We start from the raw sequence: 21,883 nt of genomic DNA, 5'->3' as shown, positions 1-21,883 counted from the left end.
AACCTCCCGATTACCAGACGACCGCTCTATCTCCTGAGCCACTGTCGCCCCCTGCCCCCAAACATTCAATAGTCATCAAAAGGGAAAAAGCCCCCCCACCCGAACCCTGCCAAGAGAACTAGTAGGCTTACTAATTAGGCTCCAGACAGGGCTACTGTCCTATTATACACTCAACCCATTTCAAACTCCCTGACACGGGGGGGGGGGGGGACCCGTCTAGGTCACGGCACCACTGTAACACCACCTCCCACCACCTCCTAATAGACAGTCCCCTCCCCGCCGTATGTATATTTCCCTCCCACCCACCCACCCCCTCCTAATGTACAGTCCCCTCCCCATCATATGTATATACTCTGTCAGGATCTAGGGGTAACAGTACTGTATATTTGAATACCGTTTATGTCACAAATGTATCGGTACTAAATACCTATATGTCCCTATGCCATAAATGTCATGTATGTTGTGTATGTCATAAATGTCTATATGAATTGAAAATGGGGGACCCTGATGGAAACAAGACAAACGTCTTTCTCAGGTCTGCATCCCCTTAACAATTGTGTGTATTGAGCCGTACTGTATTGTACCCATTCTGCAATCTGTTAAATAAAGTTTTCATTCATTCATTCATTCACACGCCTGGAGTCAAAACCGGGGGACCAACTCCAGTGGTAGAGCCAGAACCAGGGGGGGCAGGAGTATGTACCCCCCACAGCGTGCATGTCTCTTGGTGAGGCCTACCCCCTGCCTGCAGTAGGTAAACATGGACAAGTGGAATTCTAATTACAAGTTCTCTGTGGGACTCGACAAGAGTTACGCGAGGGTCACCGTCACACGGTGCACTAATCCACCGGGCTAAACATTTTTTGGAGTCCATTCAAATTCTGACTTGTGGGGACAATTTTGCACTAGCCAGGGCTGAGAAGTACACCGTCACGCCAGTCTAGTCGCATTTTACACCCTGCATTGTGAGATTTAATTTAATTTCAAACCTTCATTTCAACTCGTAATAAGACACCGAGGTGATGACCCTCATTTACAGCGACGACAAGCTTACAAAACAAGACACGGTTCATCAGCAATTTCATACATATTGGCCCAATAAATAAGAATAAACAATAAAAGAAAGATCGGCTACTACAAGTCGGTTGGTTGGGGGGGGGGGAACAGTGGCTCGGGAGGTAGTCGAGCGGGTCGTCTGGTAATCCGGAGGTTCCCGGGTCGATTCCCGCTCCTCCCGGGCCGGGCAGCGTGTCGAAGTGTCCTTGAGCAAGACAACCCCTAGCTGCTCCCGATGAGCAGGTCGGCACCTTGGCATGGTCGCCTCCGCCGTCGGTGAGTGAATGTAGTGAGTGGATGGGTCAAATGTGAGGAACAAATTGTAAAGTGCTTTGGATAAAAGCAGCCATTTACCATTTACAGTGGTCAGACTTTTATTATTTGCAGCAAGAGAAGGAAGAACAGTCTGCTTCAGAGTCAGTCGGAGGGCGTTACGGGTTTTGGAAGCGTCGAAAAGGGAAAAAGCTGTTTTTCCTAGTTCAGAGCCAACTGGAGGAACCCTGAGAACCAACCGGTCATTTGAACGTGTCGAATAGGTTCCAAGATTCCATTCCCATCATCAGTGTTGTGATTTAAGAGGAAAGTGATTTAAGAAGAGGGAAGTTTACCAATAAGGGCTTTAAAAACAAACACACAATACCAATGATAGTTACGCCTTTCAACCAGAAAAGGCCATCCGACCTTTTCATAAAAGGACACAGTGTGGTGGCGTGGCGTGTATCGTATCCGTCACTGGTGATAAACCTTGAGGGCAGAGTGACAGATAGAGTCCAGAGGTTTAAGAGTTGAAACAACCGCAGCCTAACGGCCTATAAATCACATGACCACAGCCAGGCGCCGTAACAGATAAGAAAACAGCTTGAACAGCCATCCTCCTTCTACTAATGACTGGAAAGAGAGGTCCGACCTGACGTCCATGCTGCTGTTCCAAGCCATACCCGTGTGTGTGTGTGTGTCGCTTCGATAGCCATAAGGTCACTGTGCCATTGTGTGTGAATAATACCGTCAATACACAGAGGCACAGAGAGACAGGGAGAGAGAGACACAGAGACAGAGACACAGAGAGACAGGGAGAGAGAGAGACAGAGACACAGAGAGAGACACAGAGAGAGAGACACAGAGAGAGAGAGACACAGAGAGACAGGGAGAGAGAGAGACAGAGACACAGAGAGAGACACAGAGAGAGAGACACAGAGAGAGAGAGACACAGAGAGACAGGGAGAGAGAGAGACAGAGACACAGAGAGACACAGAGAGAGAGACACAGAGAGACAGAGACAGAGAGACACAGAGAGACAGGGAGAGAGACACAGAGAGACAGAGACAGAGTCACAGAGTCACAGAGTCACAGAGACACAGAGACACAGAGTCACACAGAGTCACAGAGTCACACAGAGTCACAGAGACACAGAGAGTCACAGAGTCACAGAGAGTCACAGAGACACAGAGTCACAGAGAGTCACAGAGACAGAGTCACAGAGAGTCACAGAGACAGAGTCACAGAGAGTCACAGAGACAGAGTCACAGAGTCACAGAGACAGAGTCACAGAGAGACACAGAGACAGAGTCACAGAGTCACAGAGACAGAGTCACAGAGAGACACAGAGACAGAGTCACAGAGTCACAGAGTCACAGAGACACAGAGACACAGAGTCACACAGAGTCACAGAGTCACACAGAGTCACAGAGTCACAGAGAGTCACAGAGACAGAGTCACAGAGAGTCACAGAGAGTCACAGAGAGTCACAGAGAGTCACAGAGACAGAGTCACAGAGAGTCACAGAGACAGAGTCACAGAGAGTCACAGAGACAGAGTCACAGAGAGACACAGAGTCACAGAGTCACAGAGAGTCACAGAGACACAGAGTCACAGAGACACAGAGAGTCACAGAGACACAGGGAGTCACAGAGACACAGAGTCACAGAGAGTCACAGAGACAGAGTCACAGAGAGTCACAGAGACAGAGTCACAGAGAGTCACAGAGACAGAGTCACAGAGAGACACAGAGTCACAGAGTCACAGAGAGTCACAGAGACACAGAGAGTCACAGAGACACAGAGAGTCACAGAGACACAGAGACACAGAGACACAGAGTCACAGAGACACAGAGAGTCACAGAGACACAGAGAGTCACAGAGACACAGAGACACAGAGACACATAGACACAGAGACACAGAGAGACACAGAGAGTCACAGAGTCACAGAGAGTCACAGAGACACAGAGTCACAGAGAGACACAGAGAGTCACAGAGTCACAGAGACACAGAGAGACACAGAGAGACAGAGTCACAGAGAGACACAGAGAGTCACAGAGTCACAGAGACACAGAGTCACAGAGACACAGAGAGACACAGAGAGACAGAGTCACAGAGAGACACAGAGAGACAGAGTCACAGAGAGACACAGAGAGACAGGGAGACACAGAGAGACACAGAGAGACAGGGAGACACAGAGAGACACAGAGACACAGAGAGACAGAGACACACAGAGTCACAGAGACACAGAGAGACACAGAGTCACAGAGAGACACAGAGACACAGAGACACAGCAGGCACAGAGAGACACAGAGAGACAGAGAGAGACAGACACAGAGTCACAGAGAAACACAGAGACACAGAGAGACAGAGTCACAGAGACACAGAGTTACAGCGGGCACAGCGGGCACTCCTCTGCATCCCACAGGACCCTGAATCTCATCAAAAGGCACCCTTCCTTAGAAAGCCAGACCAGGTGGTGTGTGAGGCGTGCAGCACAGAGTCCTAAATGGTGGCGACTGACAAGGTGGTATTTTCGTCTCACGTCACGATGACAACTGAACAGAAAAAATCCTAACAGACAATAGCGGGGGTAGGGTACATGAGATGACATGTTCCGTAAGCTCGACACGATACATCCCAAGCAGCACCTGGTCTGACGAGACAAACCTGAACGTGGAACATAGTGGGGGGGGGGGGGGTAGGGATAAATAACCAACGAGGCAAAGGACGGAGTGACAGATGTGTTAAAGGAACACGCCAACACTTTGGGAAATTAGCTTATCGTCTTCTCCAGAGAGAGAGAGACAAGAAGATAGAGAGACCAGTCTGTGCGTTCAGTATAGAAAGCTATCTGGCTGTGCACGTTAGCCTAGCTTAGCACAATGAATGGAAGCGGACACGGCCGGTTAGCCTTCGGGAAAAAGGTGTTAGTTGGACAATGCCTAGGGCCCTAGGCTATATACCCGTCACTGTCCGCTTCCATTCATTGTGCTAAGCTAGGCTAACGTGCAGCCAGATAGCTTTCTATACTGAACGCACAGACTGGTCTCTATCTTCTTGTCTCTCTCTCTCTCTGGAGAAGACGATAAGCTAATTTCCCAAAGTGTTGGCGTGTTCCTTTTGACACAATACATCCTAAGCAAGCACCCGGTCTGACGAGAGAAACCTGAACGCGGAACATAGTGTGTGTGGGGGGGGGGGGGGGGGGGGTTGGGAAATCTGGGCAAAAACCTTGATAGCACAAAGGCCCTGTGGAACTGGAGAACAGGCCCTGAAGGCCTCTGCAGCAGCATTCCGCCAGGGCTGTGTGTGTGTCTGTCTGTGTCACTTCTCGGGTCTTCGTAGCAGATATAGCCTTTTCTCTTCTCGCTGCTGACGGGGCAATTAATTGGGGATCTCTTTTCACATGACCTTTCCAGCTGCGCTAAGAAGAAGGGCACAGCTGGTTGGTTTCAGATCAGATGGGATAAAGAAGTCAGCGTGCTTCTGTTTGGACCGACAACACCACCAGTGTGTAAGAAGCCTATATAGTCTGGCTCTCAAAGCAGAAAGCAATACATTGTTTTTTGGTTTTTCTTTTATATCTTTTGTCATCATCATAATATTTACATTTAGCGGACGCTTTTATCCGAAGCGGCTTACAAGTTCTGTGTAGGACAAGTCAGCAGGACGGGCACAACAACTCTTTCAGATGAGTGGGCGGCTACGTGGCGTAGTGGGCAAGGCGCTCGCCACGAATGACGGAGACGCTGGGCTTGCCTGTTCGAGCCCAGCGCTCCACATTGCTTTCAGTTTAGCTGGTCGTCCGTACTAATACACATTGGCCGTATTAGGGGGTGGGAAACTGATGGGTGGGGATCGGGCGTTGTGGACAGCGACTCCTACAGGTCGGTTGGTGCGCCTGCGCAGTAGAATCAGGAAGTGTCGGGGGCAGCGTGAGCCTCCCACGCGTTACTCCTCGACGCTGAAAGATCGCGCAGCGCAGGTGAAAAGATGAGACTGCTGTTACCTCAAGTACCGGAGGGGACTCGTGCTATGTATGACTTAGTCCACATTGCAGCCGGCTTGTGGGAGGCAAGAAACAGCGTCCGTGACAGGGGAGGGTTGAATTGGATGATACGAAATTGGGATGGGAGAAAAATATAGAAAATGGGAGAAAAAGTGGATAAAAAAAAAACTCTTTCAGCTGAGTAACTGTTCATCAAAGTGTTTAAACTTAAATTACATGCATCAAGACACACAGCTGCACTAGAAAGTCGGACACTTTAAATCCCACTTTTGGGGCTAAATATCCCACTGGGTTTAGCCTACTGTACATCCTACGGTACATCCTACTGTACATCCTACTGTACATCCTACTGTACACACTCTGCCGTCTCCCATCCTGACAGGAAATCTAAGGTGTGAATGAATGAATGAAAACTTTATTTAACAGATTGCAGAATGGGTACAACGACAATACAGTGCGGCTATATAATACACACAATTGTTAACCCTTTCACCGCAGCACTACCAAAACGGTTAACCCTTTCACTGTGACAATACACACAGAAGGTTAACCCTTTCACTGACACAGCACGACAGCAGGTTAACCCTTTTACTGCCACGACACGACAGCCGGTTAACCCTTTCACTGCCACGACACGACAGCCGGTTAACCCTTTCACTGCCACAGCATGACACAGAAGGTTAACCCTTTCACTGCCACAGCACGACACAGAAGGTTAACCCTTTCACTGCAACACACGACAGCCGGTTAACCCTTTCACTGCCACAGCACGACAGCCGGTTAACCATTTCACTGCAACACACGACAGCCGGGTAACCCTTTCACTGACACACTACAAAAGGCTAACCCTTTACTATCACACAACCGACGGTCGAGGGTTAACCTTCTGTCGTGTGGCAGTGAAAGGGTTAACCTGCTGTCGTGTGGCAGTGCAATGGTTAACCTGCTGTTGTGTGGCAGTGAAAGGGTATTTATGGGGATGCAGACCAGAGAAAGACGTTTGTCTCGTTTACATCATCAGTGTCCCCGATTTTCAATTCATAGTATTGATTGATTGAAAACTTTATTTAACAGATTGCAGAATGGGTACAATACAGTACGGCTCAATACACACAATTGTTAAGGGGATGCAGACCAGAGAAAGACTTTCGCCTTGTTTACATCAGGGTCCCCCATTTTCAATTCATCATTCATCATCATCATCTACTGTGTCTTGTGTTCCGTTGTTTACCTTGTTGTTGTTGGAGCTCACACTCCGGCTCTCCGCGGGCACATCTCCGTTCTCCGAGGGGGTGGGTGTGGGCACGGCGGCGGGGGTAGGGGTGGCCTCTCTGGAGGGGTCGCCGTTGGTGCTCCGCGCGTCGTCCCCGCCGTGGTGGTCGCACTCCCCGCCGGAGCCGGGCTGCGGGATGCCTTCCACGGCGTACTCCCGGCGGCACTGCAGGTCGAGTTTCTCCAGGAGAGCGATGGTCTCGGCGTCCACCACCACCAGCTCCAGCAGAGCCCCGTCCGTGGCCCTGATCCGGCCCACCACCTGCTGGTGGCTCTCGCCCTCCACGCTCTGCCCGTTGACGAACGCCAGGCGGTCCCCGGCGAGCAGCCCGGAGCCCGCGGCCGGCGAGTCCGCCTCCACCAGGCGGATGAACTGGCCCGTCTTGCCCTTCTCCCCGTGCAGATGGAACCCGTAGCCGTTCGAACCCTTTTCCAACACGCACAGTCTGGGACGGAGAGTCGACATGTTTCCTCTCGGTCTCGCTGATCTAAACAACTACTACTACTACTGTAACTTAACGGAAACGAACTGATTATTGATCCAAAAAACAGTGTTCCACTTCCAATACTTATGAACCGCGCGTAAAGCTATATAAGTGGCACCTGTTGCGCGCAGCTGGTTGCGTGTTGTTGTTGTAGAGAGATCTACACTTAACTGTTGTTCAAATTCACTTTCCGTGGCTGGTAATAATAATAATCTGGAGCTTTTCACTTGTTGTTGTCGTACCGCCCGCTCACTGATCATCTGATGATCCTCCCCGAAACTATGTTGCAATCTTCTCTCTCTAACTATTCTATCACTTCCTTCCACTTCTTCTTGTTCTCACTGCAGAGGAAGCAAGCAGCCTCTACCGGCGCGCCCGGGTGTTTAGAGAGTGACGCTGGCGGTGACTGCTCTAGGCTGGTCTCTCTCTTAAACCCTTTCACTGCCACCGTGACACGACAGAAGGTTAACCCTTTACTATCACACACAACCGACGGTCGGTAAAGGGTTAACCTTCTGTCGTGTGTGGCAGTGAAAGGGTTAACCTTCTGTGTGTATCACCGCAGTGAAAGCCGGGTTAACCTTCTGTCGTGTGGCAGTGAAAGGGTTCACCGTCTGTGTATTTGTCACACACAGTGAAAGGGTTAACCGCTTTTGGTAGTGTGGCGGTGAAAGGGTTAACCACCGGCTGTCGCGTGTGGCAGTGAAAGGGTTAACCGTTTTTGGTAGTGGCCGAAGTGAAAGGGTTAACCGTTTTTTTTTAGTGCAGCAGTGAAAGAGTTAAACCAGCCTATCTCTTCCCGGGGTAAGGGGTTGGGTAGTAATTTACAAGTAATTATCAGGATTACGAAAAACAAGCAACTATAATCAACCCAGATTACATATTAAAAAAAAAAAGCGCAATTCGATTATTATTATTATACCCCTTTTTACATTTTGGTTGCATTTTGTACTGATTGATTGATTGATTGAAAACTTTATTAACAGATTGCAGAATGGGTACAATACAGTACGGCTCAATACACACAATTGTTAAGGGGATGCAGACCTGAGAAAGACTTTCGTCTTGTTTACATCAGGGTCCCCCATTTTCAATTCATCATAACATATGATATGACATACACGACATACAGATAGACAGTACTGCTACATCTATACATTTATGACATACCAGATTTGCAAATACAGTACTGTTTTTGATACAAAAAGAGTCCATAAAAGAGAGTCTATACATTTGACGAAGAAACTGTACATTGGAGGAGGTTGGGTAGGTGGGGTGGAGGGGGGGGGGGGGGGGGGGGCTAGGTGGGGTGGGGTACTTTAGTTGTATATTTTAGATAATGTTTGATGATCTTTATTCTTTTTACTTTTTACTGTATGAAGCACAATCCCAGCTGGGGGTTCATACAGAACCAAGCAGTTCACTGTAGTGTACATGTACCTTATATTTGTGACAAATAAAACAAAAACTATCGCTACATCATTGTCAAGGAAGCTTGATTGTGTTTTTGATTACGTCTTTAAAACATGGCAATTTTCCTATTTCTTAACCCAGACCCCCTCAATGCAGTTTCTGAATTCCGAACTGAATTTGAATCCACCGAAAATGAATTACTCACAAATTTAAATCAATAAGAGTTCAACTTCACCATAACAATGCAATTTATTATGAAGATTGCTATTTTGCGCATAATCTCACACACACCCAAAAGCTCTAAACATGTTTTTTTTGTACAATATGCAATATTTGATTTTGAAGTAATCCTTTTTTTTTATCCACTTTTTCTCCTTATTTTCTATTTTTTCTCCCATCCCAATTTCATATTTCCAATTCTCCCCTCCCCTGTCTTGAACGTTGCTCGACTATACCCCCCACTGGTTGGTTGTAGGGAGGATAGAAGCCTTGCATCACGTGTCCCCTCCGGTACACGAGGAGGCAGCCTGTCGCATCTTTTCACCTGCCAGCGCGGACTCTCATTGGCGAGGAGTAACGCGTGGGAGGCTCACGCTACCCCCGCCACTTCCTGTCTCTGCTGTGCAGGCGTCCCCCAACCGACCTGTAGGAGTCGCTGTCCACAACGTCCAAATCCCCACCCATCGACTTCCACCCGCTAACTCTGCCAATTGAGTTAGTATGACGGCCGGCCCAAGCCGGAGGCAACGCTGACACCCGGATTCGAGACCGGAGTCTCTTGCATTGGTGACGAGCGCAATCTCTGCTGCGCCACCCAGCCGCTGATTTTGAAGTAATCCAAAAGTATTCAGATAATTACTTGTTTTATAATCCAAGGGATTACGTTACTAATTACAAAAATGATTTTGCTATTCGTATTCACTAATTGACTACATTTCAAAGTAAGTGGACCCAACCCTTCCATCCACAATCTACGATTGCTCAAGAGACCTATTTGGAAAGTGCCTTGAGAAACGAACAAGTGACTAATTAGCAATGTCATTTAGCAAAAATGCTGTAGTACAAGGGGCCAATGACTAGCCTGGAGCAAATTGTGGCATAGTGGGCCGTGTTTACACTATTAGAATACTATATGATATGATCTAATTTAGTTGTTGTTGTTGTTGTTGTTGCTTTTTTACAACTGCACTTGATTGATTGATTGATTGAAAACGTTATTAACAGATTGCAGAATGGGTACAATACAGTACAGCTCAATACACACAATTGTTAAGGGGATGCAGACCAGAGAAAGACTTTCGTCTTGTTTACATCAGGGTCCCCCATTTTCAATTCATCATAACATACATGACATACATGACATACAGATAGTCAGTACTGCTAGTCACTTGTGAGTCAAATATCTAATCTATCCGCATCCAAAGGCCAATGAGCTTCAAACAAGGCATCAAACACAAAGCAGTGGATCTATCTAAATTAGCTGTATGCTGGGCCCAATGTCCACTTTGCTATCATCACTACATGAACCTATACGTGTCCCTGTGGCGTGTCAAAACACAGATGCTTGATATGATATCGCCCTCTGGTGGTTGTCTCTCTCTCACACACACACACACACACACACACACACACACACACACACACACACACGCACACACACGCACGCACGCACACACACACACACACACACACGACACACACACACACACACACACACACACACACACACACACACACACACGCACACACACACACACACACACACACAGAGGGCGAGAGAGAGAGAGAGAGTGATGTGATTCTTTCCATAGGGGACATTTGAATAGAGAGGTAAATCGAAAGGGAAGTGAGTTTGAAAAATAGTTTACTTTAAAGCAGCGTACATTTCATCAAACAAAACATTTGGCAACGGTTTTCTAACAAGAAATGAAAATGTATATGTATACAAGATCCAAATAGCCTCAATCTCTACAGTCAATTTGTGTCTAGATTAATAAACTAAACTGTTTCTGTAGAGCCCAGACACATAAGAGCGGGTTTAATTATTCTCATAACTATCAAACAGTGCAAATCAAGAATTGTTGTTCTTCTACTATTGCCAAACTGTATGTAATGGTGGGGTATATTGCAAGTTGTATACAAGTCATAATCAAACCTGAACATGGAGCAATTGCACTGACATCATTAAAGTATTGTGTAGTTTTCGATGTGTTCTGTGCAGATATATAGCAGCCAGTTGAACTCAAAACAAACATATTCATTTTCTGTAATTGTCAAAGCAAAACTAAACCCTGAGCCTTGGTAACAAATATATAAATCTCAATTAATTATATATTATAAACATTAATATATATATATATATATTTTCCCGGCTTGACTCTTGAAGCAGCCAACATGAAAGCGTAATAATGTATTGAGGCATTACACACAGATTTAGTACCATGCAGCAATGCTGTAAACATGCAAATAATCTTCAAAATAACACTCATAGAATCATCAAGCCAACGCAACTCTCATATCACGAGTAAAAACGCTGAAACGAAGAAAGAAAAACAAATCTAAACAGATGTTCTCAGAGCAAAATAGGTCAACCGGCGTGTGTCAAACACCTTCAACGGATCACTTTGAAACCTTTATTATAGTGCACCGTTTATATGACGAAGAAATGGAAAACCCCCGTAATAATAAACCTCAACACAAAGAGGCCTTATAGCTCATATTCTGTTTGGTGGTCAAACTAATCTGTTCATCAGTTGCGTTTTCGTCAATTCCTCAGTGGAGACACATCAGTTTAATTTTTTATATTAGTCCTAGGGATGCTCGATATTGGCTTTTTTACCGATACCGATATACCGATATTGTCCAACTCTTAATTTCCGATACCGATATTAACCGATACCGATATATGCAGGCCCCCCCCCCCCCCCCCCCCCCAAAAAAAATGGAATAATTTCAGGTAATTAACATTACATATCTCTTGTTGTGGAATTAACACAACATTATGCATACTTTTGACAATAAATAAAATCAGAATTTGTTCTTACTTGCTTGCCTGGGTAAATAAAGGTTATAGAAATGTAAAAAATAAATAAATAAAAAATACAGATATTTTCCTATATCACATTTTAATGCCAATATTGGCCGATAATATCGGTAGGCCGATAATATCGGACATCCCTAATTAGTCCTTTTTAAAGCTTGAACGCATTCTTCCGTGGGGTATTGAATTGTAGCCTTGCTAGCCAACAAGCACATTTTGCTTCTCAGACTCAGCGTGACCGATTACTTTCCCTGAGCTTTCCTGTCTGCTCTGAATCTCTGAATCTGAAAGCAGCTGTCTGCAGTTTATCAAGAAGAGAAGTACACCAAGGCAGAGAGAGACAGACAGACGGACGGACGGACAGACAGACAGACAGACAGACAGACAGACAGACAGACAGACAGACAGACAGACAGACAGACAGACAGACAGACAGACAGACAGACAGACAGACAGACAGACAGACAGACAGACAGACAGACAGACAGACAGGCAGGCAGGCAGACAGACAGACAGACAGACAGACAGACAGACAGACAGACAGACAGACAGACAGACAGACAGACAGACAGACAGACAGACAGACAGACAGACAGACAGACAGACAGAAAGGGGTTTGCCCATTCACTTGGCACTAAAATTGTATCCACGAGACACAGTGTTTGGCCTTGAAGAGCTTCCGTGGCAGCATGGCGTGATTCCGTGCGGGTCGGTTGCGGTTGACAGCGTTATACTTGAGGCTGCTGCAACATCTGCTTGCAGACTTCCTTCTCAGTCTGGGGTCGTCGTCACGTATAGAGCTGCTTTCAAGTTGCCTCCGACAAAACGGCCCCTGGTGTGTACGTCGTATACGTAAAACTTTGTTCCTGCTAAGCTCACTGGTTTGTGTGTGGGTCACTGACTTCTGTAAAAAAAAAAAAAAAAAACGTATTTTTCTGTTAGAGCTTAGTGTGTTGTGTATAATATTGTAGCGACCCTGAGTTTGGGGCTCATTGGTCAGCCGAGCTGTCACTCAGCACTCCGCCATCTCTGGCTTGCACTGACGCTATTGGTCGCTTAAGCCGCGCGGGGTGACATAAGTTAACAGACAGCCTGTTATGTTGTATTATTGTTTTATGTTATGTCTTATGTTAAACCCCTATGTGATGTCCCTTTTTTTTTTTTTTTTTTTTTATCGTTTTGGGGTCTTCATTTTCATTTTGTTTTATTTTGTCTTTGTTTTTATTATTGAGTCTTTTTTTTTTTTTTTCTTCTCTCCTCTCTCTTTTTGTCACCTCCCCTTCTCCTTTTTTTCTTTCTTTCTTTCTCTTCTCTTTCCTCTCCAACTCCTGCTCACTCTAAGTTACCTGATGTGTACCAAAAAATTGTTCTAGTGGCCATCGCCCACTGGAATAAAAAAAAATAAATAAAAAAAAAAAATCCGCGGGGTGACAGAGGCTGGAGTGCAGGGGCTGGCCTCGGCCACAGGTATAAGAGGGTGTGTGGCATCCAGCATGCTCTCTCTCTCTGGTTAGTTAACAGCAGTATGGGGAAGTTCAGAGAGCCAGTTGTTGGGTACGACAAGAGGTGAGATGCACCCAGGTTTGTACGCATGCCTGTAACCCAGCAGAGACTGTAATAAACAACAACGTGAGAACTAACTAACTAACCCCCCTGAGTCGGCGAGTCGTCAATAACGGAGAACGTTACAATACACTGCTTCTCTGTCCGACGGACGGGGTTATAGGCAGGCGTCAGCTTCTTTGGATCACGTCATGGGGGGGGGGGGGGGGGGGGGGGGGGGGGGGTCGGCCGTCACGGCTAGTGCCGGCCGGAGGACCTTCGGGAGGCGTTTTCGTTAATGCCAAGCAAGCAGTGCAAAAATGCTTCCGCATTCGTCACCGCACGCCAGTGCGGTAAAGCGCCCTTCTTTTCAGACAAATGCTACCGTGCGTGCACCGGCGGCGGCGTGCTCGCTCAGGTGCGTGCGTGCGCCGGCGTGCTCGCGCGAGGTGCCCGCGCATGCGCATGAGATCCCGCCTTGGTTCGACACGAGCGGAGCTCAATATATATAAGTCACCGCCCCTTATTCAGTATCTAGCAATAGCTCAATTGGCAAGGCCACATGGCTGTGGATCCTATGGCTCGTTTGCTGGCGAGTTCGAATCCCATCGAAAATATTTTTTAACGTGATTTTTTTTTAACGTGTATTCTTTCGCCGGTTAAGGTTAGGCATGGTTAAGGTTAAGGTTAAGGTTAGGCATTGTTTCGGAGTTGGTTAAGGTTAGAACGGTTAAGTTTAGGCGCTGTTAAGGAGCTGGTTAAGGTTAGAGTTTGTCAAAGAGAATGGCAATATAATTTCTATGGTTAAGGTTAGGCATGGTTAAGGTTAAGGTTAAGGTTAGGCATTGTTTCGGAGTTGGTTAAGGTTAGAACGGTTAAGTTTAGGCGTTGTTAAGGAGCTGGTTAAGGTTAGAGTTTGTCAAAGAGAATGGCAATAGACAGCCTATTTCCGCGCGACCTGGGCGCTGGGCGGCGGAAAATGAAAGGCGCATTACTGCACGCCACTACGGTAAATTTTTGCACTGCTTGCTTGGCATAAAGCTACACGCCTTCGGGAGCGCTGAGTCTTGAAGTTCGTCCGTCATACTGTTTCTGTATAATTTCTCCTCCCAGTAAGTCGCCCCAGAGTTTACAGCATATTCCTCCCAAGTGAGTCCCAGAGCGAACGGCGGGGGAGGAGGCGGGGGGGGGGGGGGGGGGGGGGGGGGGGGGGGTGGAGTAGTCAGGGGGAGGAAGAGGAGGAGGAGGAGGAGGAAGAGGAGGAGGACTTTTAGAAATAGCTGCAGCAGCCCGACTTCTCCTTCTGTGCCTCAATGAATTCATGGATCTTGAACCTGGGTGCGTTGGGGTGCTGGACCGCCCGGTGTTTCAGTTCCCTGCAGGACAGAGAGAGAGAGAGAGGTTTAAAGTTTATTTATTATTATTTTTACCCAGGGACAGTGCACATTAATGAACATCTTCAGTTTCCACATCAATGTAAATGTGCCAGAATTAGCTAATGAACTAGTTTTCATCTGTAGTCCCTGCCTACCAATGCAGAGAGAGAGAGAGATAGACAGACAGAGAGAGATATATAGACAGACAGAGATATATAGACAGAGAGAGAGAGATATATATAGACAAAATCAGAACCTCACTTCCTGCTATACTGTGAGAAATACAAGAATCTAAGAGAAGTCTTCTTTGATAAAATAAATCAAATTGATGCACAGTTTATCCATCTCCCTGATCACCAAAAGCTGCTATACATGTGTGGGGAGAAAAGTCAGTGTACAGCATTAGCTGCAAAAATCATCGGCTGTGAGCTCCCCTCTGTGGCCTCCATTTATGCCACACAAATCCGGCGGAAAGGGGAAAAGGTGATCAGGGACCCTTCTCACCCTGCTTACGACCTCTTTAACCCCCTTCCCTCTGGCAGAAGACTCCAAAGTCTCAGGTGCAGGACATCCCGTTTTAAAAACAGTACATATCCCGAGGCTGTCCGTCAGCTGAACTCAAGTACAAATGTTCAGGCACTTTGCACCACTAGGGCTAGCACCAGCCAACATGCACTTTAAGGCAATATGCACTTTAAAACTGGAACACTGAGCAATTTATTTTAGGTACTGTAGCATTTTTTCTTTTTAATTGTTTGTGTAAAACTCTTTATTGTGGGGATTGTATTCTTGTGTTTTTATATTGTATTCTTGTTTTTATATTGTATGTTTTTAACATTGTCTGTACTGTATGTGGCACCAAGACAAATCCCAATCAACAGTGTTGAAATGGCAATAAAGTTTCTATCTATCTATATGTAGACGGTTGTCACAAAATAAGAGAACAAGCTCTGTAAATGTATCTGAGTGGCCACACTTGAAAAATGACTACCCGATCGAGTGACTATTTTGTAAATTAATATGTTTCTAGTTGATTGTCCTTACTGTTATTACTAATATTATGATATTTTATTGCTTAATATATATGTTATTGTTTGTATGTTGAACTTGCTTTGGCAATAAGTATGTAATTGTTAATATTTCATGCCAATAAAGCCTATTTGAATTGAGTGAGAGAGATATAGACAGACACAGAGAGAGAGACAGACAGAGATATAGACAGAGAGAGAAAGACAGGTAGAGAGAAAAATATTTCATGCCAATAAAGCCTATTTGAATTGAAAATTGAGAGAAAAAGAGGTGAGCAAATCCAGTCACTGACTGCCTCCGTTCCCGAGAGAAACACACACAGCACACACTCAGAGAAACACACACAGCACACACTCAGAGAAACACACACATCACACTCAGAGAAACACACACATCACACACTCAGAGAAACACACACACCACACACTCAGAGAAACACACACATCACACACTCAGAGAAACACACACATCACACTCAGAGAAACACACACATCACACACTCAGAGAAACACACACATCACACACTCAGAGAAACACACACACACCACACACTCAGAGAAACACACACATCACACACTCAGAGAAACACACACACACCACACACTCAGAGAAACACACACATCACACACTCAGAGAAACACACACATCACACACTCAGAGAAAGACACACATCACACACTCAGAGAAACACACACATCACACACTCAGAGAAACACACACGTCACACACTCAGAGAAACACACACACACCACACACTCAGAGAAACACACACATCACACACTCAGAGAAACACACACATCACACACTCAGAGAAACACACAACATCACACACTCAGAGAAACACACACGTCACACACTCAGAGAAACACACACATCACACACTCAGAGAAACACACACATCACACACTCAGAGAAACACACAAATCACAGACTCAGAGAAACACACAAATCACACACTCAGAGAAACACACACATCACACACTGAGAGAAACACACACATCACACACTCAGAGAAACACACATCACACACTCAGAGAAACACACACATCACACACTCAGAGAAACACACATCACACACTCAGAGAAAGACACCCATCACACTCAGAGAAACACACACATCACACACTCAGAGAAACACACACATCACACACTCAGAGAAACACACATCACACTCAGAGAAACACACATCACACACTCAGAGAAACACACACATCACACACTCAGAGAAACACACACAACACACGCATCACACACTCAGAGAAACACACACACACCACACACTCAGAGAAACACACACATCACACACTCAGAGAAACACACACATCACACACTCAGAGAAACACACACACACCACACACTCAGAGAAACACACACACACCACACACTCAGAGAAACACACACATCACACACTCAGAGAAACACACGTCATATACACTCAGAGTGTGTTCTTCTGAAGGGTGGTTTGTCTTCACAGAGCAGTGCACCTGGGCCTCCTAGTTAACCGGGCTTAAGCGGCGAATTGCAGCCAGAGGCGCTGTACAGCACGCGGCCGGAGCCACGTGCCAACTTCGCCCCAAGACCTTCCTAGCCGAGCCCGGAGCCAGTCGCAGTGGCGACGCTGCGCCCGCAGTGTGGCTTTCATATTCTTCTCCTCAGCAGGGAGAAGAACACTTGATCTGAGCCAAAAGGCCGAGAAAGCGATGCCCTCAAGCCGTCGGGCGGAACGGGGTGGTTCCCAGAAAGCTCACTCTCGGCCGTGGTTTATCAGAGACGATGTATATTAATGTCTCGTGTGTAGGATGCTGTATCGTACCTATGTTAGTGTACAGTATGTCTAGCCGAAGCTTCGACACAGAGACCATGAAGCGCTGAGATGTATAATAAATATACCGTCAACCACAACAAGCTCCACGCTGAAGGACTGGAGAGGCATGCTGGGAAATATGTAGATGAGGCAGCGTCCGCCTGCGAGGATTGGTGACGAATGACAAACAACAAGCCGACTCATCTTACAGCCCCCTCCCCCTGCATTCTACACCGCCGCTCGGAGAGAGCAGAGCTGTGGGCTGAGTGATTGATTGATTGATTGATTGATTGATTGATTGATTGATTGATTGATTGAAAACTTTATTAACAGATTGCAGAATGGGTACAGTACAGTACAGCTCAGGGTGGGGGGGGGGGGGGGGGGAACTGTACATTGGAGGAGGTGGGTAGGTGGGGTGGGGTTGGGTGGGTGGGAGGGGCAGGGGCGTCGTTCTGGTATGGCAAGGTATGGCTCTCGCCATACCTTGGCAAATAAATCTTTTTTTAAACTACTACTATTAATACTCCTACTATAATAATTATCATCATCATCATCATCATCATCATCATCATCATCATCATCATCATCATTATTATTATTATTATTATTATTATTATTATTATTATTATTATTATTATTATTATTATTATAAAACACTTTTTTTTTTATCCACTTTTTCTCCCATTTTTTCTATATTTTCTCCCATCCCAATTTCGTATCATCCAATTCAACCCTCCCCTGTCACGAACGCTGTTTCTTGCCTCCCACAAGCCGGCTGCAATGTGGACTAAGTCATACATAGCACAAGTCCCCTCCGGTACTTGAGGTAGCAGCAGTCGCATCTTTTCACCTGCGCAGCTCGATCTCTCAGTGGCGAGGAGTAACGCGTGGGAGGCTCACGCTGCCCCCGACACTTCCTGATTCCACTGCGCAGGCGCACCAACCGACCTGTAGGAGTCGCTGTCCACAACGCCCGATCCCCACCCATCAGTTTCCCACCCCCTAATATGGCCAATGTGTATTAGTATGAACGACCAGCTAAACTGAAAGCAATGTGGAGCGCTGGGCTCGAACAGGCAAGCCCAGCGTCTCCAGTATTCGTGGCGAGCGCCTTGCCCACTACGCCACGTAGCCGCACTTTTTATTATAAAACACTTTTAAACTATACTATATTCAAACAGATTGACTGAATAACTCACTGCCTGACTCTATTTCTCGCAGGACATCCAAGGCCTTCAAATATGTCTTCTACAGAGTGCCAAGAAACTGCACATTGAGTGGAACTATTTCCACTGGGTCATCGCAGACAGACGGACGGACGGACGGACAGACAGACAGACAGACAGACAGACAGACAGACAGACAGACAGACAGACAGACGGGCAGACGGACGGACAGACAGACAGACAGACAGACAGACAGACAGACGGGCAGACGGACGGACAGACGGACGGACAGACGGACGGACAGACAGACAGACAGACAGACAGACAGACAGACAGACAGACAGACAGACAGACAGACAGACAGACAGACAGACAGACAGACAGACAGACAGACAGACAGACAGACAGACAGACAGACAGACAGACAGACAGACAGACAGACAGACAGACAGACAGACAGACAGACAGACAGACAGACAGACAGACAGACAGACAGACAGACAGACAGACAGACAGACAGACAGACAGACAGACCACAGCTGTATTGTACGAGAGAGGAACGTAAACCCACTTGGCTACTGCGGTGAACGCCAGATCCACGTTGACCCCCGTCTTGGCACTGGTCTCCATGAAGGGAACCGAATACTCCTATATATATACAGTATAGGGAGAAGAAAGCGACAATATAGCAGTCATAACCGGAGTAATGGAAGCCCTTATCTAGAAGAGTGACACACCGTATCATCTATTTCTTTATTTCTTTATTTCAGATCCCCATTATAGTCACACTGCCTCAGCAGCGACCATTCTTCCTGGGGTCTGGATATACAAACATATACAAATTAAACAAGAATAATCAATAAAACAACATAAAAAACAAAACAAATATCAATAAAACACCAATAAAATATACAAACAATTATAGAACATTAAACCAATCAAAATCAGACATACAAACAAATATGTATGCCAAGTTTTCTAATATAGAACAATAACAAATATACATACAAACATATAGAACAAATCAAATATCAATAAAACAACAAACGGAGACATCTCAGAGGGGGGGGGGGGGGGGGGGGGGGGGGTACTCACTCTGGCCAGCTTCTCTCCTTCATCTCTCTTGACCACCCGCTCACTGGCCATGTCAGCCTGACGGAGACATTCACAATGTCAAGAGGAGTTGTTATTATATATATATATATTTAATAATCTTTAATCTTTAATAGTTGTCATACAGAAGTACAGAATACTTTTATACAAAATGCTTCTTACTGTTACGCTCCAGAGACTGTGTTAGACAAGATAAGTATGAAATAAAATAGTATAGCATTTATAGTATATATATATATATATATATTATACAGATTAACCTCGTTCCCAGTTTTATCTCCTCCGTGAGATAACGCCTGGTAAAGAACTACGGCCGAAAGTGTGTATGGGGTAGAATTTTCCGGTCTATGTACTTCCCACTTAAAAGTATATCTGTGTCGGTTAAAGGAGTGAAACTCTGGAACAATATACCGGATGAAATAAAAAACAGCAGGAGTATTTTTAAGTTTAAAAAGATGTTTAAAAACAGGGTTCTAGAATCGTATAGTAAAATTTAACCTACAATCTTTTTTTCTTTTCTTTTTTTTTTCTACCATGAAACTCTGGTATTGCAGATGAATTTGAGATGTTTCCTATGTTGGCTTATGTTCTTTTCAGGAACGTTTTTTTCGTTGATTGTTGATTTTTTGTTTGTTTGTTTGTTTGTTTTATCTTGCAAACTTTAACTTTTTTTGTTCTTTTCTGGATCGTTTTTTGTTGATTTTTGATTGTTGATTTATTTTTTTGTTTGTTATATTTTGAAAACTAACTTTTTTGAATTTTTGTTTTTTTGAATTAGGGGTAGGTTGCTCTATAAGCCTTCGGCTTCAAACCTATCCTTTTCGTTTGTTTATTTGTGAAAATGTTCGAAAAAATTATTTGTTTGCTTATTTATTTGTAAACATTCGAAATAAAATAATTCATTCATTCATTCATTCATAAAATAATTCATTCATTCCCCTGGAAGCTGCCTCCGAACGGACCAAACTTTTCCCCCAAATCCTGTCGGCAAACAAGCTAGAACGTCCCGGTCGTGTAGTAAATTCTTCAGGCAAAGCCGTTGCAGCAGTGGCTTAAACGAGGAAATATTGTGCACTTCACACGTTTTTATAATTGTTTTATCGAAACCGGAAAAGCCTGTAGCCTGTACTTCCATTTAGACATTTTAGGAGGCATATCTTTACCAGCCTATACAGATGAGCAGGAGAGTGCTGTTATTGTCTGCCGTGCACGTGAACGGGTTGTCGTGACTGCTTTTATGTATGCAAAACGAAAGGTTATCCTATAACCCAGTTACATGAATACTGGCTGAGCGTCTCGCTCTGCCATATCGAGATAACCTCTTATCTCCACGCACCTAGCGTGCACGAGAAACAAACAAATGCACGCGCTTGCACGTGACCTCGCCACTCCCATGCGTCCTATATGACGCCGGAAATGGTCACCCTTCCCCCAGGGACCTCAGGGCGCTAAGAGCGAGACGCTCAGCCAGTATTCATGTAACTAGGTTATAGAATAACCTTTTGCGTTACATCTCATTACTGGCTATCGCGTCTCACTCTGCCATATCGAGATAATGGGCAGAGCGGACGCGGGGCCCGACAAGTGCACCCCCTGAGGGCCCGTAAGCCCCAGCCAGGAAGGAGGGGGAGTCCCGTCCACCCGCCCGTCCTAACGAAGGGGGGGGGAGGCAGTCAACTCCACCAAAGTGCGAAAAAAGGGGGAACCAGGCACCCCCTGAACGCACAGTACAGGCGGGACCACGTGTGACACAGCACCCCGCAGTCCACACCCACACACTCCTGCTAGCCCACCTGATGGCGGGATTGCAGGAGAGGTCCCAGACCTCAGAACCGCCTGGGAGACAGAACCCCCACTCATATCCATGAGGTAAAACCTGATGAAAGGACCCGGGGAGGACCAGGAGGCACAGATGTCCTCCACCGAAGCCCCCCCTAACAGGGCAGCAGAGGCCGCCACACTACAATATGTTCCCCGGGTCCTATGTTCCCCGCTCCCGATAAAAAGGCTCCCATGTTCCCCGGGTCTAGATAGTAAATATCATTCATGCAGAAAACATGCACCATCTACAGTACACCCTCACACAACTCTGTCGCTAGTGTTCTTTTAGGAATAGAAGTTTAACGTGTGAACCACACACACGCAATCAATAGCCGATACCACCTAGCCAACAATATTATTCTCTTTCCTCCAGAAACATTCTCAGAAATTCTACCGTTCATTGCGGCGACTACTACTAACACACAAATGTAAGCATTGATTTTGGCAGTATGTTCAGGCTGCCTCCGCGGCCCACTAGATGGCGCTCACTGGCCCAC

The 21,883-nt window shown here is 46.0% G+C and overlaps 2 protein-coding genes across 2 annotated transcripts in view; both read right to left on the bottom strand.

Annotated features, from left to right (window-relative positions):
• Nucleotides 1–7,398, bottom strand: part of LOC311243725 (Na(+)/H(+) exchange regulatory cofactor NHE-RF1-like) — a 69,071-nt gene extending 61,673 nt beyond the window's left edge. The window contains exon 1 of the mRNA XM_084333059.1: nucleotides 6,554–7,398. Within this exon, the coding sequence (XP_084189185.1) occupies nucleotides 6,554–7,060 (507 nt within the window). The 5' untranslated portion in view covers nucleotides 7,061–7,398. The remainder of the gene's footprint in view (nucleotides 1–6,553) is intronic.
• Nucleotides 7,399–14,344: 6,946 nt separating this feature from the next.
• On the bottom strand, nucleotides 14,345–20,700 carry LOC311244222 (ras-related protein Rab-37-like; the record flags this gene model as incomplete). Its single annotated transcript, XM_084333628.1, has 4 exons — nucleotides 14,345–14,450; nucleotides 19,024–19,100; nucleotides 19,548–19,604; nucleotides 20,695–20,700. The coding sequence occupies 4 exons, from the start codon at nucleotides 20,698–20,700 to the stop codon at nucleotides 14,345–14,347; spliced, it is 246 nt and encodes an 81-aa protein (XP_084189754.1).
• Between the last annotated feature and the right edge of the window lie 1,183 nt (nucleotides 20,701–21,883).

This window comes from Notolepis coatsorum (assembly GCF_963971535.1).
Source record: "Notolepis coatsorum genome assembly, chromosome: 17".
In the NCBI taxonomy this organism is placed as follows: domain Eukaryota; kingdom Metazoa; phylum Chordata; class Actinopteri; order Aulopiformes; family Paralepididae; genus Notolepis; species Notolepis coatsorum.
Note: the sequence above shows the minus strand (reverse complement) of the source record. Positions and strands in the feature narration are given on the sequence as shown.